Source organism: Gadus chalcogrammus, chromosome 5 (assembly GCF_026213295.1).
Source record: "Gadus chalcogrammus isolate NIFS_2021 chromosome 5, NIFS_Gcha_1.0, whole genome shotgun sequence".
Taxonomy (NCBI): Eukaryota; Metazoa; Chordata; class Actinopteri; order Gadiformes; family Gadidae; genus Gadus; species Gadus chalcogrammus.
Window position 1 is genome coordinate 7,206,215 of NC_079416.1, and position 24,293 is coordinate 7,230,507.

Here is a 24,293-nt window from a genome sequence, read left to right on the forward strand (position 1 = left end):
TTGCCTCATGTATACCCTGTTTGAATCACTTATTTTTTCCATTATGTCTTTATAATCGCACCAATCCAATCGTAACTGCTTTTTCTTTTCACCTTCATTTCTATTCCCCTCGTTCCCTTACAATGTTATGAATACAACTTGAACTCTTAATGTCAATCCAAAATCAGTCGACCTGTTTTATACTTGTCATTATTACTCGTCATCGCCTATGAGATGGTTAGATACATGTGTGTGTATATATGGCTTGAAAGGTCACCCTATGCATATCATTTTCCGTTTCCGATGAATGCCGTCAAGTCCCTGAATAGTTGTCTCTCTCTCTTTTATTTTCCCATCCGTTTGTGGCTGAAAAGGTTTGTCGTCAAGTGTCCAAAAATGCCCAGATAATCAGAAAGTCTCACCTGGTCCCAATCAGGGTTCCGAAGGAAAATCCTCTGGGAAAGGCAGGTATCCCCACAGCCTGAAAGCCTCACTTGTGGTTCAGTGTGCCTTAATACCTCAACCTAACTATCAATATCCAGATATTTATATTTCAAGGGTTATTCGAAGGTAAATATCCCTAACGGGAGGTCGCGGTTTTCACTTAGTCTCCGACCACTTTCAAGGTTAATGGAAAATATTTTCAAAAGGAATTGATTAGCTCAAATAATAATGATCAAAACAGGCTTCACTTAATTGAAGTAACCTAAGTTTATTGATTCCTAACCAGGAAAGAGCTCCTTAATATGTCTGATGCATAGAGATGAGAGAGGAGAGATGCATAGAGTAACCTTAATGTTCCATCAACATAAAAGCCCAGATTCAGTCTGTGAGAGCAGCTCACTTAATGAAACCCATGAAAAGCATTGATGTAATATAGCAGCCTTTTAAAAAAAAGCCAGAGAATCATGGGAACTGATCTGGGAAAAGGTAATCTATAAAGTAAGCTGTAGTAAAATATCCTGGGGTAAAAGTGAAAAAGAAAGAAAATGATCCAATTAGGTGCTATAGTTCACACAGCAGTTAAAGTCCACACTGAGGGAAGAAGTTTGGTTTTAAGGGATAAGAAAGGCAATTCAGTCTTTTTTTTTTTTCTGCAGTGTGATTACAGCAGTAGAATATGAAGAGTAGATTTCCCTCCTGCATTTAGAGGCTCACTGTTGACATGCCTTGTTGATGCATGCTATTGAAGTGATTTCAGATGCCTCTTTGAGTTCATTGCACTCTGTGTGAATTGCTTCTAGCTTTTAAGTGCTTTCGCGCCCCCCCCACTGGCTGCACACACACACACACACACACACACACACACACACACACACACACACACACACACACACACACACACACACACACACACACACACACACACACACACTCTCTCAGCCGACCGTCTTTTTCTGTCCGATCCCCAGGCGGCCTCTCTCGATCGCTCTCCTCCTCGTCTTCATCACTGGAGTCTCGCCATGTGCCCGCCGCTCGCACCCGGCCATCACTACGGCAACGTCCCCCTGCCAGACAGCGTCGGGAGCGCGTGTCGCCCGGCCCCGTGGGCGAGGCCCTGCCACGTCTTCCTGCGTCGTCCACGGCGACCAGCCTGGCGAGGACAGGTACGCTCCCACTCCGACTTTTTTGTGAAACCATCGGCTGTCGACTTTCATTCAAAGGTGTGCCTCTCAGAGACCAAGTGGTGTGGAACTGTGTTGGCTGCATTACCCCTTTATTGTGACTTGGTGGCAATTGTTCTTGCTATCGGTCCCAGACTGCGTACAATCTCGGAAATTTTGGTAAACATTAATATAAAATGTTTTATTTTATTTTATATACGACAGCGGGGTTGATCTACCATCCATACCATGCGTGTGTGTGAGACATGCATATATACAGTATATGTGTATATATATATATGTATATATTGTTTATAATGCATAGTATGATATAGGCCTGCGTGCCTTCTGTCCTCCTCCTGTTTAGTGTTTAGAAGTGAAAAACAGTAGCAGCATGACAATCCTCTGTGGGTCTCCGTTTTATCCATCTGCTGCCTCCTTGCCAGCCTTCTTTGTGTTGCAAAAGCACGCTGCCACATATGCTGTGGTGGAATGCTAAACATAAACTCAACACGGCCTGAAGTTTTTGTCGTATCAACACCATGGCCCTGGAGTCCTCCATAAAAGGTGTGTGAAAGTGTCAAGAGATAACTTCACCTCAGATCAAGCAGTCCTAGTAGGTTGTAGCAGAACTTCACGGGCGCGACGGCACAGAGCCTGGGCCAGAAACCAACAGCTGCGAGTGGCAGGGTTGCACTTTGTTTCCTGTTTGGTTGCTGATATATGTCACCAAAGAGCACGCGTGAGTGGATTTAGAATCCAGAAGGCAGGGATTGTTTACCAAAGACGAAAAAGATTGGGAACCACCGGGTAAACATGCAGGAAAAAGGGTAAAATCTGAAACAGGTCATTGTAAAGAAGAAGTTGGATGAAACCACCCTCCCCCCCTCCCCCCTTTGCAGGTCCCCGGAGCCGGACACCGTCGGCCAGCAGCTCCGTGTTCGAGGGCCCAGATGTTCACGTGGGAGAGCGCGTTCTAGTGGTGGGGCAGAGGGCCGGCGTGGTGCAGTTCTGCGGCCAGACCAGCTTTGCACCAGGTCAGAGGACGTCCCTTCACTCAGTACAGGACGCCGAGTTCACAGCCCAGAGCCATTCAGTTCGTATGATGATAAAGTTTGTCTTACCACGGCAACTCTTCTCCGATTGTAACTAATGAAAACTAATTTTTATAACTCTGAACTGAAAAGTGGGAGTGAAACCGGCCAACTATGAACTTGATATTTTTCCATCTATGAAAAAATAATTAGGATTTGATCTCTGCCTTCAATGTAAATTGTGGTTTAGGGGTTTGGCTAATAGGGCTTTAACTTCAAGATGAAGCCGGAAAGACCTTGGAGCTTCCGTTTTAATATTTAATTCTCCTGTTAATAAAATATTGCTGTCATCTCTGGAGTTTGCTCTGGTCGCTGGTAATGAATATAATTGGGATTGGGTCGATTTCAGTGTCCTTAAAGAACAGTGCTCTTTAGCAAGGGCAAAGTCATCGACATGCTGGTGATCGCCATGTTGCCGGAGTTAATTGTGATTAGAGCATAGCTGGGGCAGTTTAGTTAATAGCACAGGCTTTAAATATGGACAGATTTTTTTATTAAAACAAGGATAACTGTTCAGAAACAGATTAAATCTCAAAAAGGATTTAACTCTCGGAACTGTATTGTGAAACTGCGCGTTTAAAATATGACATTTGTTAAGTCGCTATATAATAACTATACCAAGGCATAGGTATCTGTTTAGAAACAGATTGTCCCTTAAACAACGGTGTTTCTAAACAGCAGCTTGAGTCCCAGGTAGCTTGTGTAAAGAGGGCTGTAATAAACATATTTGCATATTCTTACTTAAAAACTGGAAAATCTCCTTGAACATGGAGATTTAAGGGTAGACCTAAAATAAATATACGTTAAGTGAAATATGTTCATTTGACATTTTCCTGTTCTTTTTGTCAGTAAACCTCTCCTTGAACTTTGCATGAACTACTAGTTAATTTGTTTATCTTTTAATCAGACAGAACGCAAGGAAAATAGTTTTTATTTTGTTGGGCAACACTGCATGGCTTGTGCGGGGGATATAGATTATAATGAAAATGACTTGAGGGGGTTGATTAGCTTGAATGCTGAGCTCAATTGTTATGCATTCCAAAATGTATCATAATTTCAAGATACCCGAAGTGCTTTACGTCGGGGGTAAAACACCTTATCCACTACCAAAATAATGAGTGTTATAACATGGATATTGGAAGAATACCCTTTCTATTACAGTGCACATTGACCTTTAGGGCATTTAGCAGATAATTTTTCCAAAGCGACTTACAATAATTACATTTTTCAGAATGAAGAGAATCAACAATTTATCGCTGTCTGTACAGTAGAGATATTCATAGAAAAGAGTGGCAACCACTTACATTTTTTGTGTAATAGGTTAACCTATTCACCGTATACAATAAAGATAGCGAGGATAAGACGGTACACAATGCTAAGTACTATTATCAAGGGCCACTGTTTAAACATTTGACGTATTTTATATCCTTTTTAGTTAAAGGTCAAAAAAGTGTTTAGAATTTAGTAGCAGCTAGCAGAGAGGTTGCGGTTTGCAACCAACGGAACCCCCCTCACCCCACCCTTCAGTGGCTTGTTCTGGCCTTCGTTGTGTAAGGTGCCAGTAGGTAAATCTGTTTGATGAAAAAGCTGCAGTCATGGAATTCAGTTTACCAAATCACAATCGGTTATCTTTGTTTATTGCTGCAGGCGTCATAGGACATGGTCTTAAAGGTCTATTTACGTTTCTCTACACACAGTAGAGAGTATTCCATCCATAGTGGTAAACTACATTCACAGACCTATAACTATCGCTATCTGTTATACGTATAGATCATTCATCTGCGCTAGAAGCCAGTGTTTACCCGCGCTGCGGTACGTGAATACAGATTGATTCCGATAACATGACAGTGTGCGGTGATACCACAATGGTTTCTTCTTGGATGCAAACTTTCTCCCAAAGACTGATGGCCTATTTGAGGTTATCAAACAGGGAAACGGCCCGGAAAACGAATGTCTCCTAAACGTGGATTTATTCAAGAAGGCCAGCCCATTCATCATAATCCGCCTCCTCTGAGCACAGCCCTCCGCTGCACTGTTTTACATTCGGATTAAAAAGTGAAACGCCTTATAATTGTATCCTCTGCTCTGAATACATAGGGTATTCTGATCAAAGCACGGGGCATAAGCTCGTCTTCACTCTGAGATACGAGGCTATGTATGTTTAAGGCCGCGACGAGAGAGTTAAGCTTCCAAGACACTTATAGAACATTGTGTCAGCAGGCTTGCAGCAAGAGTGTGACATTATTTTTTTAAAGGCATCAGCTTCTAGGACAGTTATAGTGTAAAGCCAAGGTGTGTGTGGATGTGAGAAGATCCGTCTGGCCGGCTGTTGATGTTGATGTCCGCGTCTGAGAGGGTTAAGCTTCTCGGGCACAAAGTATACAGCCTCTCTCATTATAAATCTCCTTCACAGCACCGTCACTAGAAATCACTACAAATAGGTTGTAGCCATGGGAATAGCAAGCACCCTTCTTCCTACTACTCTTCGCACAAAACAATTTTTTTTAAACTCAGTTTCCACAACCGTAAGCCTGTTCTGGGCCGCTGTAGAAACATGCGGATACAAGATGGCTGCCTCATTGGAAGAGACCTTCTCCTTATGTAGTTATAAAGAGCTCTCCCCGAGGTACCGAAACACAAGGGTTCTTATTTTCATGGGATTGTACTATACTTAAAACACATACTTAAAACACGTGAATATTATGTCATATTTTTGCTCAGTCCATTCTGCTGGTTTCCACTAAATGGTACACCACCTTTCACATTATTCTGAAGGACTCGGCCTGCAGCATAGCCCCCTGAACCAGGGGCTCGGGCTGGCTGGTTACCCAGAGCCTAGGAACTAGGAGTTGATGATACAATAATGGCTCAATGGCATATTTTGATGGCCTTCAAGCGGACGTGTGGAGGTGGAGAAAGTCAATGAGTGCGCTTTTATAGAAATGAACATAATGGATCACGGCGGTGTCGACACTTTTACTGCAGTACTATTGTTACTTATCAAACGCAGAACGCTGTAGATCAGCGACCAAGGTGCCAGTAGCTGAAATGCTGCTTTATTGCTTTTTAATGCGAGAAGAACTACCTCAATAAAACCTTGCCCAATCGTGTATTCTTGGGTGTAATGCTAGCCATCTTTCTACTCTGGGCACTTTACAAGACAAAAGGGTCTTCTCTATTGGCAATTGAGTGGTTTAAGAAATGCTTTTGGCCCACAGGGCTGCCTCAGTCTGAGTTGGCTGGGGGTCTATTCGTCTTCTGATGTCCCCTGTGTGTCTCTGTGCCCAGGGCTCTGGTTGGGCATCGAGCTGGACAAGCCGAGTGGTAAGAATGATGGATCGGTGGGGGGCCTCAGATACTTCAGCTGCCCACCCAAACATGGTGTCTTCGCACCGCCATCACGGGTCCAGAGGTGGGTGCACCCATGTTCATCACAAAAGTGTGTGTGTGTGTGTGTGTGTGTGTGTGTGTGTGTGTGTGTGTGTGTGTGTGTGTGTGTGTGTGTGTGTGTGTGTGTGTGTGTGTGTGTGTGTGTGTGTGTGTGTGTGTGTGTGTGTGTGTGTGTGTGTGTGTGTTCAACGTTGCTGTTCATACATGCCCCTTGATGTGCTCTTTTGGTTTGTGATTTGTTTTTGGTGCACCACATCGCTGCAGCTTGTACTTCACAGCCCCTCATCCCTACATCTGAGGGCCGTAATGAGCTGCTTTGACACTTTAATTTGCAGTATTGTTGACATGTTTGACTTTGAGTGTGGAAAATGGTGGCCCCCTCGACATTGGTGATTAATGAGAGCCAGCGTTGTCAGACCAGTGGCCCCGGGGCCTCACGTGGCGCTTAACTTAAACGTAATGCGGCCCCTTGTAATGAGCCAACCACAGCAGCCCCCCGCTGATGTTTTTAATGACTATGCATGTCTCGTTTAGGACTGTTGAATTTTAAAACGACTCAGTGTATATATACAGTATATATATATATATATATATATATATATATATATATACGCCCAGAGGCAAAGCACTTGAGAAAACAAACATTATTAATATATATATATAGATGTATGTTCAGTAATATATCCGGTAACACTTTATAATAAGGTGCCACAATAAATAGCAAACTAGTCATTACCTAAGCCTTTGTTAATCTTTCTTAATTGTTATTAAAATATATATTTGGCAAAAGTTAATAGTTTTTTCATCATTAATTCAATATTAGTTGTTTGCATAACCCTAACCCAACCCTAACCAGTGACACTCTTTTGCCAAATATATATTTTAGTACCAATTAACAAATATTAACAAAGGCTTAGGTAATGACTAGTTTGCTATTTATTATGGCACCTTATTACAAAGTGTTACCAAATATCCATGGCATCAGTCAGAAACACATTGTGCAACAAAGTGGCCCCAACTAGATGAATACCCACTGCACTAAAGTGGTGTAAAACTCCAACAATAGCAAACTCTAACTACTAAATGTCTTTCACTTATAATTTCACAATTATTTCCACACATTATAATCAAATTGAGTTGGCGCTTTTAAGAAATGTTGCGCGTCTGATTACCAAACTGAATCAAAACATAGTGGAATGAACAAGACCTACTATAACAACAATGACAGCGTCTCTTAGCACCTGTATGTATGTACGCCCCCTCCCATTCCCTCCCCTGGTTAATGCTCTGATCTGGCTGCGGCCACTCCCACACACCAGTCTTGTTGACCTATTAATATGCCCGGGGAACAGGGGCCCATTCTGCTGCAGGCCCTGTTTCTCCCTCAAGTTACATATGGCTTGCACGGCGCCCAGACAAAGTGCAGACTCAACAGCAGCATAGAGCAGCTATTTTTGGAGGCTCCTTAATCCTATGGATGTAGTGTTCCAAAAAAAAGCATTGTCAGACACAAACATTCACAAGCAGAACAGCAGGTTATATTTCTACGAGCTCCCGCGGGCGAAGAATGACTCTAGATTTGAACTGAAGTAGGTTAACTACTGCTTCTGTGACTTTGGTGTGTTTGTTTGGTTTTATATGTGGCGGCCGTGGCCGAAAGTGACTGTGAACTCAGAAGGACGTCCGCGGGATGCAGTGATGTGTAGTTATTCAACCTCATGTCCCCCCCCCCCTCTTGAGTTTCATCAGTTTTACGTCCCTTCCTCGGCCAATGTGTGCCGTTGCCCCGTGCCCACGCGCCACTCTGGTGGAGTTCGCTCGGCCCCCCCGTCGCCCTCTCCCCTGCGACTGCTTTTCCTAAAAAAGACGCTCTTAAAGGGGGGGTGTAATGCAACCAGGTGTGAGTGCGACAAGCTGTTTGAAATCCTGCCTTTTTTTCTTGGTGGAACCACCCACCTGTGATGCCACTAAAACACAGGAAAAGTCCGATTTTCAAAAGGCTATGGTAATGCATAATCACACTCACCCCTGGTGCTATGTTATCATCCCTTTCAGTTTTCCCCATATGCTAAAAAAAACATAAAACACAAGAGTGCAAAGGCAACATTGTCTTCTCGGTCCCCACATTCCACCCTAATGTCTTGTTCTTTGGTCTGCGTCTCCCTCTCTTCCTCCTAATGAACCGGGGGCTGTATGGGAGCGCTCAGCGGAGCATGGATCCCTCCTCTAATGGAGAGTCTCTCGCTCTCTCTCTCCATCCACTGAATTGCTCTCTCCGCTCCCTTTTTTTCTCCCATTGTCAGCACCTATCAGTGCCCATTAGGGGGAGAGGCAGGAAAAAAGAAGTAATTAAGCCCTGGCTTACTTATTTAGTTTCCTGACACTCTGTTCCGCGGGTCACTCCCTTCCCTTTAGCGAACACGATAACACTGTTCCCTTTGTCATCTCCCTGCTGTCTGGGCTCATTCCTCAGCGCGGGCTGTCGGCTGATATAATGACTTTGAGCAGACCGGTGTCATCGCCACTGTGAGACTCATGAAAAATGCACAAAGTCGGACAGTTGTCAATAACAGGATTTATCTGGCCTCTCTCCATTGGGGTGAGGTGGGGGGGGGGAAGGGAGGTTGCGGACATTTCTTCTCCGGCTGCATATGAACTCTGCTATCTTTCTGGCTAAAGTTAAGCCGGGTAGATGGTGCCCTCCGATAAAGAGCTCGGTGCCATGCCACCTGCACGCCGCCGTATTATTCTTATTTGGAAGGTCTGAAAATGAAACCTGATCACTGTCAGTTTACAACACGCAGGCTGAAAACAACAGTGATAAATGTTGCCTGCAAATCACTGTTTATTCAGAAATGCGTTTAGCACTTCAATTTGTACAACCAGCCAATTTATCTGCTGATTTATAATTACCCAACTGTCTGTGTTCCTGAGTTGTTTTTCTCTATACTGTCGACTGTGTGAGCTTTCACACCAGCTGGAAGAATGGTGGATGTAAACAGGCGTTGTAATATGAATTACAACGCCTTCCTTATAAACATTGAACTATTTAACCAAGGCTTGTGCATGCACGCACGCACGCACGCACACTCACACACTGCCAGGCACACGCACACACTGCCACATGCACCCCCAAATGTATCAGCATAGACTGTCAGAGCTCGACTTTCCAAAAATAATTTAGAATTCCAAAGCACATCTCAAGATGAAATTGTGAAGGGTCTTGTGCGGAAGGCGACATGCACACAATGTAAACCAGAAACTTGCTAACCTGATTTAAACTACACCCCATTGCCCTCTGCCTATCAAAACTACAACTCCCACACAACACATAAGTGTCCAGGTATGCATAGGCCAATCTGGTATGGATGAAAATAAACCAATATTGCCCTTGTGAGAGTAATGCATGAGCAGAAGGCTGGCGCCCACAGGGTAGAGTTAGTTTGCTGTTTGGTATTCATTTGATGCACAGCATTCTGCACTCTGCCAGCCGCGTGGCATGTCATGAATATTTTACATGGAACCAACTTTACACCGGCCACCACCTCTGGACTGCAATGCTCATTTGACCTGGAAGTACTTCTAATGTTTAGGGGTTCAAACACACAGTTTGCCATTCAAGTGTCAAGCGTTGACGAGTGTCGGGACAACATATTCATCGGGATGTTAAGTCACTCAGTCCCCTGTTCAACCGCGTGTTTAATGATTGACACGTCCTGCTGCGACTTCAGCAGTGTACCTCTGAAGAATGAATGGGATTTCTGAATGACACTGCCCCCGTGTCCGCCTGTGTTTATCTCCTTCTCCGTAGGATCCATGGGTCCGTCGACTGCCTCTCAGAGCTCTCCTCCTCCAGGCTGAACCGCCCCTTCACCGGTGACTCATCTCTTCTCCTTTCAGTTTTTGTTTATTCATGTCTTTCCTCCGTCTGCGCGTGACTTAATGTATTCCAAACACGCGCGGTGCTAATTCCCCATCAGGCCTGCCTAGTGCTGGGTCATCATGGTTTCTGCATATACAGTTGGGAGTCATTTTTATGCCTCTTCGTCAGGGTTCTGTATATTGACGTTTATTTCGGATTTCATACGTTTATTGACGTTTTTATACGTTTATTTGCATTTCTTTTACTCTATTCAGCTTATTTGCCATTATTTACATTTATTTACATTTATATATGCTCCAGGGAGCATCCGGCGCAGCTCCAGCACGTCCACGGCCATCGACTCTCAGAAGGACAGTGCCCCCAGGAGCCCCGTCAACAGGTGCACACGCCCTCTGGTCAAACCCTCGCTCTCCACTGTCTCTCCTCTGCCTCTGTCTCTCTCCCTGTGTCTCCGTCTCTCTCCCTGTGTCTCTGTCTCTCTCCCTGTGTCTCTGTCTCTCACTCTGTCTCTCTCTCCCGGTGTCTCTGTCTCTCTCCCTTTGTCTCTGTGTCTCTCTCCCTGTCTCTCTCTCCCTGTGTCTCTGTGTCTCTCTCCCTGTCCCTCTCTCCCTGTGTCTGTCTCTCTCTCTCTGTCTCTGTGTCCCTGTGTCTCTCTCCCTGTCTCTCTCTCCCTGTGTCTCTGTCTCTCTCTCTGTGTCTGTGTCTCTCTCTCTGTGTCTCTGTCTCTCTCTCTGTGTCTCTCTCTGTGTCTCTGTCTCTCTCCCTGTGTCTCTGTCTCTCTCCCTGTGTCTCTGTCTCTCTCTCTGTGTCTCTGTGTCTCTCTCCCTGTCTCTCTCTCCCTGTGTCTCTGTGTCTCTCTCCCTGTCTCTCTCTCCCTGTGTCTGTCTCTCTCTCTGTGTCTCTGTGTCTCTGTCTCTCTCTCTGTGTCTCTGTCTCTCTCTTTATTTCAAAAATCCTGGAAAAGGTGGTTTTATCACAACTATTGCCCTTTTTAAACCATGCCGAGATTTTAGAACCCTTCCAATCAGGTTTTAGATCACGTCACAGCACTGAGACAGCCTTATTGAAAGTAACAAATGACCTGCTCCTCACTCTAGACTCTGGAGAAAATGCCATTTTGATCTTACTAGACCTCAGTGCCGCCTTCGACACTGTCGACCACAACACCCTCTTGTCGCGCCTAGAGCAGTGGGTTGGTATTAGTAGCACAGCTCTTCAATGGTTTTCCTCCTATCTCACCAATAGATCTTTCACAGTGTCTATCGGACAGTTCTCCTCACCCTCTGCCCCGGTGTCCTGTGGGGTTCCCCAGGGGTCCATTTTAGGCCCTGTCCTCTTCTGCCTTTACATGCTCCCTCTAGGGAATATAATCAGGAAGCATAACATTGCATTTCACTTTTATGCTGATGACTCGCAATTATATCTCCCTCTCAAATCTGCAGACTCGCTCCAGACCCTCCTTGACTGCCTTGAGGAGGTAAAAGTTTGGCTGGGTAGTAACTTCCTCCAAATTAATAATGACAAAACGGAAGTCATTATTTTTGGCCCTTCCAAATCCAAAACCCCTCGCACGGCCGACTTAGGTATTCTCTCCCCCTACGTCAAATCCCACTCCAGAAACCTGGGTGTCATCTTTGACTCTAATTTCTGCTTTGACAAGCAAATTGCTGCTGTGGTCAAGAGCAGTTTTTACCAGCTCAGAGTCATTGCCAAGATGAAACCCCATTTATCACTTCACAATCTGGAAATAGTAATACACGCCTTCATCACATCACGGCTGGATTACTGCAACTCCCTTTACCTAGGACTCCCTCAATCACTCCTCTCTCGCCTTCAGTTGGTCCAGAGCTCTGCAGCAAGGCTGCTGACTGCATCCAGAAAGCGGGATCATATAACCCCCATCCTAGCATCCCTTCACTGGTTGCCCATCCAGCACAGAATTCATTTTAAAACCCTACTTATGGTTTTTAAAGCCCTAAATGGCCTGGCCCCGCCCTACATCACAGAGCTCATCCACCACCACTCAGCACCCAGGTCCCTAAGATCAGGTAGCTTGGGTCTCTTACACGTTCCACGCACTAGGCTAAAACAGAGGGGTGACAGGGCTTTTACTGTGGCTGCCCCCCGCCTTTGGAACGAGCTGCCGCCTGCAGTCAGAAACGCTCCTTCCATCACCATTTTTAAATCTAGGCTTAAAACACACCTTTTCTCCCTGGCCTTTCCTCCCCTTTTGTGATATCTCGTCTCGTTTATTTTATATGTTTTTTTTCTATGTCTATGTATGTGGTATGTGTTCCTTTATATGCCTCTTTGCACCATGTACGGCACTTTGGCCAGTGAAAACTGTTTTTAAATGTGCCTTATAAATAAATTTTACTTTTACTTACTTACTTACTCTCCCTGTGTCTCTGTCTCTCTCTCTGTGTCTCTGTCTCTCTCCCTCTGTCTCTCTCCCTGTGTCTCTGTCTCTCTCTCTGTGTCTCTGTCTCTCTCCCTCTGTCTCTCTCCCTGTGTCTCTGTCTCTCTCCCTGTGTCTCTATCTCTCTCTCTGTGTCTGTGTCTCTCTCTCTGTGTCTCTGTCTCTCTCCTTCTCTCTCTCTCTGTGTCTCTGTCTCTCTCCCTGTGTCTCTGTCTCTCTCTCTGTGTCTCTGTGTCTCTCTCTCTGTGTCTCTCTCTCTGTGTCTCTGTGTCTCTCTCTCTCTGTCTCTCTCTCTGTGTCTCTCTCTCTGTGTCTCTTGCGCTTCCTTTTTGAACAGCCCCCCTTGCTATCCTCTCTCTCCCCTTCATCCCGATCCCTTCTTGCACTGGCGCTCCAGAGTTGGTCCTGATAAGAGCCCTGGCAGTGTGAGTCAGCAGCAGGGCGCTTCGGTTAAATAGCCAACGCATAATGAGGGGGACCGCTGGGGGGGCGCGTCCCGGGATCAATCCCCTCCAACCCCTGCCTCACTGAATGTCTCTCACCTGCCAGAGATGCACCTCAGCCCCGCCAGTCTCTACCTCTGTACTTCCCTCCATCCCTCCCCCTTCCCTCCCTCCCTCCCACATTCGACCCCCACTCCCCTTTTAAACCCTCTCGTCTCCCCCCCTCTCCTGCCTCTCGTCCACCAGGCGCCGCTCCCTCCCCCACCGCCAGCGGTGGAACACGCTCAGCAGCAACAGCAGCGCCGGCGGGGGGAGGGGGGGCGGGACGTCCGGCCGGAGCAGCGTCAGCCCCGCCCCCCCCCCCGGTGGCGCCGACGGGCAGGCCCGCCTCCGGGTGGGCTCCCAGGTGCTGCTCTCCAGCACCAACGAGGCGGCGCTGGTGCGCTACGTGGGCGCGGCGGACTTTGCGGCGGGCCTGTGGCTGGGCCTGGAGCTGCGGGCGCCCCGGGGGAAGAACGACGGCGCGGTGGGCGGGCGCCGCTACTTCACCTGCCGGCCCGGCCACGGCGTGCTGGTGCGGCCCAGCAGGGTCACCCAGCGCGGCGTCAACGGCGCCCGGCTGGTCGACGACATCAGCTGAACCCCCGCCGGGAGGCCGGGAGTTTAGGGCGTGTGCGTGTGTGTGTGTGCGTGCGTGTGGCGTGCGCATAGGCGTCGATTACGGGGGGGACGGGGGGGACATGTCCCCCCCACTATTAGAAAAACGAATTTTGTCCCCACCACTTTTAAAAATGTGTAAAAATAAATTAAAAATCCCCACATACTCAACCGAAATCGTCAAGTCTAAAATCATGCGATAGGCGCGCTTGATTAGACTAATTAGACTAAACACACCCTGCTGCACGCTCGCACGCACGCACGCACGCACGCCGCGTGCGTGCGTGCGTGCGTGCGTGTGCGTGCGTGCGAGCGTGCAGCAGGGTGTGTTTAGTCTAATTAAGGCACCTAGACAGTGTTTTGCAGAGTTTATTGCAAGTAGAACTTGTGCTGCTTGACTACCTAATTCATTAGACTTCCTTAAACGATTTATTTCAAAGTTAGCATTTTGGGTATACTGTTATATAACCTTTGTTTATTCCTTTTTATTGCGCTAATTGGTTTTTAATCCTCTGTGCGTTGAGTTAGCGCACTGTAAAATTGTTCCATGTATATTTTTGGCTGGAATGCTAGATTTCTATTCAAAGACATTATGAGGTGAAGCACTTTATTCACGTTGGCTCTAAGATCGGAGACGCAACCTCGGTTTGGCGGGTTGCAAAAGTCTGGAAGACGAGATATAGGCCTACTGCACTACTCTCTATCAACGGTGTCCCAAAAAAACAACGAAAACCATTAAGACAATAAACTAGGTGATATGAACGTTCTGCCTTTAAAACCTTATCCTTCCCAGAAGCACGTCTGTAAGGTTTATTTTCCGAAAGACGAAGCACTGTGTTGACTATATCTCAGAGTGAAAAACTCCCGGTGCAGAGATATATCGAAAAAGCCAACGGAGCACTTTGAAAATGAATGAGGGTCTTTGATACAGGGTCGTCGTATGGCTTACCAGCAAACAAACGACAAAGAACTCATTAGAGGACGTTGTGTTTTGGTGCGTTTTTAGTTATCTTTTTTACTGTAATCTGTGTTAAACGCGAGTCTCTTACTCAATAGCTTGGCTGGCTTGAATGGTAAGGCTGCTAAAGCACCTGGAGCTATAGCTTTAAACAGCATGGAACACCACCTTGTGTTTGCAGCAATCGTAAACAAGAGAGAAGCACAACTATTGCCTAAGAAACGGAACATGGTGTGAACGCAGTAGGCTTTATTAGAGCAGTTCATCACCGGGAAGGCGTCATCACACGTGCCATTCAAAAGGTGTTTCCTTTTGTTACTGGATTGTTTCATTCAGCAGAGGGCTGCTATTGATCTAGCTCTGGAGAATGACCCCATTCAGGGCCGGCTAAAGGTATAGGCCATATAGGTCACCCTCAAAGGGAGACATTTTAATAGATAATGGAAATGCTTGAGCCTGCGTCTCTATGACTGATAACCAACAGCTTTCCCCACCTCGCCACCAGTACAGCATTAAAGATCTGGGCATGAAGTACTTTTTCAAAAGTAAAGAAATCCTAAAATCTTAAGAATTTCTAAAAATCCTAATCTGGCCTGGGGCTAGCTCTAGAGCCTTCCCCGGTCCTGTTGCTTCAGAGAAAACATCCACGTCAGGTCCCATTAGGGTATGAAGACCACAACAGCCATGGAAACTAAGTGTGTATCTCCCATGAACTCATGGATCTGTCTGATGATTGTTAAGGACCGTGTGCCCAAGGTCAAAAATATATGCCTCTAGATTTTATTAAAACGCATTAAAGTATGGGAATGTGTCAAAGGCTGGCATTCATCTCCTTTGTATCACAGCTTAGCAGCCTGGCCTATTGACAAGTGTTTTAATGCTGCTGTTTTCAATGTTATTACTCTACTTTTCAATAATTTGTCGCTATTGCCTTTCTTATTTCTTTTTTCCCTCTGGATATTCAAGAGCATATTAGCAGTATAGTTTTGGTTTTAAATGTCACTAATGGCTGTGACCATCTGTCACAGCATGTGTGCGTGTGCGTGTGCGTGTGTTTGTGTGGGCAACAGATTGCTGATGTTGATCCTTCTAAGTTTTTTTGCAAGGCCTTTCCACACAGTGTAAAAAAACAAACATCCGAAAGCAGCATTTGTAAAACTACACAATAAAGAATTATATTCTAATTTAATCATTTTTGTTTGTTTTCTTTGGGCGGTGTGCAGTAAAAAGTGTGGGTTGTGTGAAAGTACAAAGTAAAAAAAGTACACCTTTCCATTTCCCTGCTTTGGTTGTTAACACATGTTTGAAAAAACAAGTTGTCCTCCGGTCATAATGGTGACGTGATGTGCATTACCGAACAGCTTGGAATACCTGGAAGGGCTTTGTCAGGTGAATTCTTATTTCAATGCTAGACAAAAGTACAAAAGTTATTCCGACCAACGCAGAAAATTAGTTGTCAATCCTAATACCTCCAGTTTTGTTTAAATTCAAATGCATCTGCAGTGGGAAACCACTCCAAGCCTTGCTGTTCTTTTTCAAAAGAGGAACTTAGGAGAGATTCAGTTAAACAGTTGTGTTGATCAGCTGTCCTGAACGTTAACTATACGGTCGGTAATGCAACGATGTCCATGTGTCAAAAAAAGATTCCGACCGGTTCAATGCCCGGCGAAAGGTGGAGTTTAGTTTGTGTATCTGTAGTGTGTTCATGTTGTGTGCAAACCTGTTGTGTGAGTGATGAAATAATGACTAGTTCATTTATATTTAAATAGTTAGTTTGTGTGTGATTGGTCGTAGGCCTAAGTATGGGTGTGGTCCCTGTGATCGGTTGGACAGGTGGAAGCATTTTACAGTTCAGAGAACACACTCTGTTTTGTAGTTAAATGTTAAATTAATTTGGTATATTTAGTGTTCTACACCTAGTTTGGGATGACAGCATATACTGGCTGGATCTCATAATATATACGTTATATATATATATATATATATATATATATATAATATATATGCGGGGGGCAGTAGCTCAGGAGGTAGAGTGGGTTGGCTGGTAACCGCAAGGTTGCTAGTTTTGATCCCCGGCTCCTCCCCGAGTGTCGAGGTGTCCCTGAGCAAGGCACCTCACCCTAACTGCCCCTGACGAGCTGGCTGACGCCGCTGTCGGCGTGTGAATGTGTGGATGAATGGGTGAATCCGGAATGTAAGGCACTATTGTAAAGCACTTTGGGTGGCCACTGGTTAATTGTCACAAAAAAGCGCTATATAAATGCAGTCCATTTACCACCCCATGTATATTTAAATCTATTACATTTTAAGCGACTTTACTAATTTACTATAGACGTAAGTGATCAATATACACTTATCACATGATGTGGTTGTGGCAAAGTGTTAATGTGCTGAACCTGATGAGGGTGGTCCTGCTTCTGTTTCCCTGGGGGCCTGGAGCCACGAGGAGATGGGTTTCAGGTGTCAGGGGGCGGGGCCTGGAGCCACGGGGAGATGGGTTTCAGGTGTCAGGGGGCGGGGCCTGGAGCCACGGGGAGATGGGTTTCAGGTGTCAGGGGGCGGGGCCTGGTAGGGGAGATGGTGTCCAGGTGTCAGGGGGCGGGGCCTGGACGGGAGATGGTGTCCAGGTGTCAGGGGGCGGGGCCTGGAGGGGGAGATGGGGTTCAGGTGTCAGGGGGCGGGGCGTGGAGGGGAGATGGTGTCCAGGTGTCAGGGGGCGGGGCCTGGACCGGGAGATGGGGTTCAGGTGTCAGGGGCGGGGCGTGGAGGGGGAGATGGTGTCCAGGTGTCAGGGGGCGGGGCCTGGAACGGGAGATGGGGTTCAGGTGTCAGGGGGCGGGGCCTGGAGGGGAGATGGTGGTCAGGGGGCGGGGCCTGGAGGGGGAGATGGGGTTCAGGCGTCAGGGGGCGGGGCCTGGAGGGGAGATGGTGTCCAGGTGTCAGGGGGCGGGGCCTGGAGGGGGAGATGGTGTCCAGGTGTCAGGGGGCGGGGCCTGGAGGGGGAGATGGGGTTCAGGCGTCAGGGGGCGGGGCCTGGAGGGGGAGATGGGGTGCGGGGGGGCCTGGAGGGGGAAATGGTCGGAGTACATGCACTCTGTTCTTCTGTGCCTCGGCGGTTGATTCTGGTGTGATGCAGGTGTTGAGGTCCAGGGATTCCAAAGTGGGGACAACCACCAATGACTGAAAATATGACTATTTTGTCTGCCCTAACCATAACCCTTGTTTTGTTTTCTATTGATAGATGGTTGATAGTGGAGTACTACCATACGTTTATATCACTTGTTCAATTTGTATGATTTCATGTTGAGCAGGAACCTCCCTATTGAAAGCAATGTGGTATCATGTTAACCAAAGTTCAGCATTATGTGGGTTTGATTCTCGTTATTTAGGCTTAACTGTCCTACCTGCATGATTATCATATACACTCGTGATTTACTCATACAGGTCATATGAATCCCCTGTATAGAAAGCGTTGGAAAGGAGCATTAGAAATATGAAAGGAGCTATGCGCTTATTTCCTGGCTCATGAATTGAGGTTGGCTGACTCTTCATTACCATTTATCACGTAAACACATAGTTGAACCCTAGAGGTATGATAAACATTTTGAAACACCTCCCCTGTTGTCTCCCCTACCTACACCTTTAGGGGATTGCATTTAGCTATTTAGCTATATAAATGTTCAGTGGCGGCTGGCGATCAAACATGTTGGTGGGGCACAGTAATAGACAGGGGGTCTGAGGTTCCCCCCCCATCATGTTAATGCAAATAATCAAGCTTAAAGACCTGTGCCATTTTTGAAACGTTTTTGCAACTTAATGATACGTTGCTATATTTTGCATGGACGTAGCTGGTGTTAAACACCACTTTCACCAATGTCCATTTACTCGCTCACAAGATTACACTATTTATGTTGGTGTTTAATCTTTTTTTTTAGGGTCAGCCCAGCAAACGGAGGCTTTTATGCACCTTAGGGTGGCGCACAAACATTTGTTTACCGGTGGAAGGAATACTGCCACCAGTGGCGGACTCAGGGGGGGGGGCAGGGGCGACCGCCCCCCCTCGTGGCTCAATGGTTGAAAAAGCGCTCTAAAGTGCCCTTCAAGAGTGTCGAAAACGAGAGGAAAATTCAATGACGTGCCTTAGTGAGTGCCCTTATAGTCCCCTTCTGCCCGTCTGATGCCCTTTTAGTGCCCCCTTTAGTACCCTCATAGTGCCCTTCTGCCCGTCTAGTGCCCTGATAGTCCCCTTCTGCCCGTCTGGTTCTTCTAGTGCCCTGATAGTCCCCTTCTGCCCGTCTGTTGCCCTTCTAGTACCCTGATAGTGCCCTTCTGCCCGTCTGGTCCTTCTAGTGCCCTTCTAGTGCCCTGATAGTGCCCTTCTGCCCGTCTGGTCCTTCTAGTGCCCTTCCAGTGCCCTTCTAGTGCCCTTCTAGTGCCCTGATAGTGCCCTTCTGCTCGTCTGGTCCATATAGTGCCCTTCTAGTGCTCTTCCGCCCGTCTGGTGCCCTTCTAGTGCCCTTCTGCCCATCTGGTGCCCCCATGGTTGAAAAAGTGTGCTAAAGTGCCCTCTATGGTGGTGAAAATGAGAGAAAGTGTCTTATTGGCTGCCCTTTACACGTGAACAAAAATGAATGAGTGCCCTATAGGTTGCCCCTGATGATGATGATGTGCCTTCTGGAGCAAGAATATGGCAAACCGAAAAAAACATGTTGTGGTTAGCTATTGTTGTGGTGCAGACGTTCCTCTCTTTGGTAGCTGACGAACGGGGAATGCGAGGCGTTGCTTTCATGTGGCGTCGCCATGACAAACAGCTACATCGAGTGGTACTTAAATCTCCACTGGATAACGAAGCAAAAAGCAGATTAAGAGTATGTCAGTAGTACCCATAGTGGAAAAGCGCAATTAGATGCCAATTTAGAAAAACTTCATATTTTCAGTTTGCATAATCCGTTTAAAATGTATATACATTTTTTGAGCGTTCAAGATCATTCAAGTGTAGGTAATTTCATGCAAGAGAGACGATAATGGTCAGCTATCACCTCAACATGAAGGAAAACTTCCTTAAATGTTTCCGTAGCTGGCTGTCAGCGGTCAAAGACTGTATGGTAGCGGCAAATTGAATTTTCTCCAGTCAAATTTTTACTTAAATGTTAGTAAAGATGAAAGCAGTAAGGCATCCTCCTTTCTTTGGCTAAAATGTGAAAGTGCACAATGATGTGAACAACAAATTTTGGTGTTTATAAAGTCACTAGAATAAGTGACTTTATACTTTTTTTCCCCCCCCTGCATAATGGTAATCAACCATACTGTAAATGTGATGCATGAATTAAGTTCTCAGACAATTTCACTTAGTTTTATAAAAATTGAATATATTCTTTTTTAAATAAAGACGATTCGATCAACCGCAACCAAGCTTTTGTGACTTCCTCAAAGAGGCTCCATGCGAAGGAGACATGACCGCATTCATAACAGACAAAAGTCAAATATATATCGATCAGCTTGATTGCTGCCATGTTTTATTCATAAGCGCACGTGTGTTTACAAGCGGAAACGCAGTATTAAAAAACGGAAGCGGAAGCGCTTCCTCATTAGCAAGTCGTTTCAAAGTCTGAACGTTACAAACGCTAGGAAGCACTCGAGCTAGCGCACTTGGCTCATCTCCATAGGAGGCGACTAGCAAGGACGGGTCCTAGCAAGGCTGCAGGCTTCACATTGGGAAACTCTTTACATGTAGTTGTGGCGCGCATTTGTAGTGTACTATGGTAAATACTATAGTAAGTTACTACACAGTGTAGTATACTATAGATTACTATACTATACTACAATATAGTGTGGGATTTACCATAGTAATTTTCCAGACATTGTAGTGTACTATGGTAAATACTATAGTAAGTTACTACACAGTGTAGTATACTATATAGATAACTATACTATACTACAATATAGTGTGGGATTTACTATAGTAATTTTCCAGACATTGTAGTGTGCTATGGTAAATATCATAGTAAGTTACTACACAGTGTAGTATACTATAGATTACTATACTATACTACAATATAGTGTGGGATTTACCATAGTAATATTCCAGACATTGTAGTGTACTATGGTAAATACTATAGTAAGTTACTACACAGTGTAGTATACTATAGATTACTATACTATACTACAATATAGTGTGGGATTTACCATAGTAATTTTCCAGACAGTGTAGTGTACTATGGTAAATACTATAGTAAGTCACTACAAAGTGTAGTACAGTATAGATTACTATAGTTAACTATAATATACTTTTTTTAAGATATATTTTCATTATTCTGTAATTTGTCTTGAATATGTGAAACATAAGCCAAATATTTGTATTATGTGGAGATTTTATTGTAGAAACATAAACCACACATAAATATAAAACATAATGCACAACATGCATAGGCTACAACAGCCAGAATATAATAACAATGAAAGAGAATACAATTGAAGCCTTACTAACTTTAAACATTTTCTAAAAGCTCTCTCCTGCTGTGCTTTCATTAAAATCAAATTTAAAATCCCCAATAGTGATAAGACATCCATTATGTCGCCGCCGGTCCAGAGATGTGTCAGGTCTGCGCGAGAGACATAACGGACACAAAAAAAGAAAAAAAAAACATAAGGGGTAACGCTGTTGTTTTTTTATTGGTTGTCATGAAAAAAAACATAAGGGGTAACACCGTTGTTTTTTATTGGTCTTCATGAAAAACAACATAAGGGGTAACACTGTTGTCTTTGTCAAATAAAATATAAGTCGTTTTTTATTGGTCGTCATGAAAAAAAACAAGGGGTAACACTGTTGTTTTTTATTGGTCGTCATGAAAAAATACATAGGGGGTAACACTGTTGTTTTTATTTGGTCGTCAAGAAAAAAAACATAAGGGGTAACTCTGTCGTTTTTTATCGGCCGTCATGAAATAAACAAAAGGGGTAACACTGTCGATATTTATCAAGCAAAACATAGGGGGTAACACCGTTGTTTTTCTTTGGTCGTCATGAAAAAAAACACATATCCTCTTTATTGATGATTGATTATTGTGTTTTGTCATCGCCTCAGTGGTGCAGTGGTGTGCACTCTGCCTAACCCACTGGAGACCGCGGCTCAATTTCTGTGGAAAACACAATATCTTTATTTTGAAACGTAATGCTATCATGTCTTTTGCACTGTCATATATAACCTCAGACATATTTGAATAACAAATCGCAGTGGGAAGTGGCGAGAGCTGTGAGCTAACCCCCTGGAGACCGGGGTTCAAGTCCGGTTATTGTCTCCTGTTGGAAGTCTCTTATTTCTATTTCATGCAAATTATAAAGTCACACTGTAACACTGTCGATATTTATCCATCAAAACATAGGGGGTAACACTGTCGTTTTTATCAAATGAAACATGAGGGGTGACACTGTCATTTTTCTTTGGTTGTCATGAAAAATCCCATAAGGGGTATCACTGTGGTTTTCGTTTGGTCGTCATGAAAAAAAACATAAGGGGTAACCCTGTCGTTTTTTAACGGTCGTCATGAAAAAAAACATAAGGGGTAACAGTGTTGTTTTTTAGTGGTCGTTATGAAAAAAAACATAAGGGGTAACAGTGTTGTCTTTGTCAAATAAAATATATGTCGTTTTTTATTAGTCGTTATGAAAAAAAACATAAGGGGTAACAGTGTTTTCTTTGTCAAATAAAATATAAGTCGTTTTTTATTGGTGAAGAAACACTTTTGTGTAGAACAATACGACCGCTGGACAACTTCTGGGACTATTTTCAAGATTAGTATTATTTTTATAATAATACTAACAGTGTACAACGTACACTGTCGTTTTTTAATGGTCGTCATGAAAAAAAACATAAGGGGTAACAGTGTTGTTTTTTAGTGGTCGTCATGAAAAAAAACATAAGGGGTAACAGTGTTGTCTTTGTCAAATAAAATATATGTCGTTTTTTATTGGTCGTCATGAAAAAAAACATAAGGGGTAACACTGTTGTTTTTTATTGGTCGTCATGAAAAAAAACATAGGGGGTAACACTGTTGTTTTTTATTGGTCGTCATGAAAAAAAACATAAGGGGTAACACTGTTCTTTTTTTATTGGTCGTCATGAAAAAAATTATAAGGGGTAACACTGTCGATATTTATCAAATAAAACATAGGGGGTAACACCGTTGTTTTTTATTGGTCGTCATGAAAAAAAACATAAGGAAAAAAATAGAAATACACACATACATTTTAACGTCATGTATATCCTCTTTATTGATAATTGATTATTGTGTATTTTCATCGCCTCAGTGGTGCAGTGGAGTGCACTCTGCCTAACCCACTGGAGACACAATATCTTTAATTTGAAACGTAATGCTATCATGTCTATTGCACTGCCATATATAACCTCAGACATATTTAAAATACAAATCTCGGTGGGATGTGGGTAGAGCTGTGCGCTAAGCCCCTGGAGACTGGGGTTCAAGTCCGGTTGATGTCCCCTGTTGGAATTGTCTTATCTCTATTTCATGCGAATTATAAAGTCAAGTATAACCATTGTGTTGAGTTTACTCCTTGTCTTGATGGTGCATTGATACGTTCTGAGGTTAATACTCTAAACAGCTCAGGTTCGGATCCCTGCAAAAACGTCAACAGGGGTACCACTGTCGTTTTTTATTGGTCAACATGGAAAAAACATGAGGGGTAACTGTCGTTTTTTATCGGCCGTCATGAAATAAAAACTAGGGGGTAACACTGTTGTTTTTTATTGGTCATCATGAAAAAAAACATAAGGGGTAAGACTGATGTTTTTTATTGGTCGTCATGAAAAAAAACATAGGGGGTAACACTGTTGTTTTTCTTTGGTCGTCATGAAAAAACCACAAGGGGTAACACTGTCGTTTTTTAATGGTCGTCATGAAAAAAACAAAAGGGGTAACACTGTCGTTTTTTAATGGTCGTCATGAAAAAAAACATAAGGGGTAACAGTGTTGTTCTTTAGTGGTCGTCATGAAAAAAAACATAAGGGGTAACAGTGTTGTCTTTGTCAAATAAAATATAAGTCGTTTTTTAATGGTCGTCATGAAAAAAAACATAAGGGGTAACAGTGTTGTTTTTTAGTGGTCGTCATGAAAAAAAACATAAGGGGTAACAGTGTTGTCTTTGTCAAATAAAATATATGTCGTTTTTTATTGGTCGTCATGAAAAAAAACATAAGGGGTAACACTGTTCTTTTTTTATTGGTCGTCATGAAAAAAATTATAAGGGGTAACACTGTCGATATTTATCAAATAAAACATAGGGGGTAACACCGTTGTTTTTTATTGGTCGTCATGAAAAAAAACATAAGGAAAAAAATAGAAATACACACATACATTTTAACGTCATGTATATCCTCTTTATTGATAATTGATTATTGTGTATTTTCATCGCCTCAGTGGTGCAGTGGAGTGCACTCTGCCTAACCCACTGGAGACACAATATCTTTAATTTGAAACGTAATGCTATCATGTCTATTGCACTGCCATATATAACCTCAGACATATTTAAAATACAAATCTCGGTGGGATGTGGGTAGAGCTGTGCGCTAAGCCCCTGGAGACTGGGGTTCAAGTCCGGTTGATGTCCCCTGTTGGAATTGTCTTATCTCTATTTCATGCGAATTATAAAGTCAAGTATAACCATTGTGTTGAGTTTACTCCTTGTCTTGATGGTGCATTGATACGTTCTGAGGTTAATACTCTAAACAGCTCAGGTTCGGATCCCTGCAAAAACGTCAACAGGGGTACCGCTGTCGTTTTTTATTGGTCAACATGGAAAAAACATGAGGGGTAACTGTCGTTTTTTATCGGCCGTCATGAAATAAAAAC

At 44.2% G+C, this 24,293-nt stretch overlaps 1 protein-coding gene across 5 annotated transcripts in view; it reads left to right on the forward strand.

Annotated features, from left to right (window-relative positions):
* LOC130382560 (CAP-Gly domain-containing linker protein 4-like) overlaps positions 1–13,688 on the forward strand; it is a 32,691-nt gene extending 19,003 nt beyond the window's left edge. For 4 of the 5 annotated variants that reach the window (XM_056590377.1, XM_056590378.1, XM_056590376.1 and 1 more), the window contains exons 10-16: positions 354–443; positions 1,392–1,586; positions 2,486–2,620; positions 5,966–6,089; positions 9,879–9,943; positions 10,251–10,329; positions 13,059–13,688. In XM_056590377.1, the coding sequence (XP_056446352.1) occupies positions 354–443; positions 1,392–1,586; positions 2,486–2,620; positions 5,966–6,089; positions 9,879–9,943; positions 10,251–10,329; positions 13,059–13,452 (1,082 nt within the window). In that variant the 3' untranslated portion in view covers positions 13,453–13,688. The remainder of the gene's footprint in view (positions 1–353; positions 444–1,391; positions 1,587–2,485; positions 2,621–5,965; positions 6,090–9,878; positions 9,944–10,250; positions 10,330–13,058) is intronic. The other variant, XM_056590379.1, reaches the window with a different exon arrangement.
* The last annotated feature ends 10,605 nt before the right edge of the window (positions 13,689–24,293 follow it).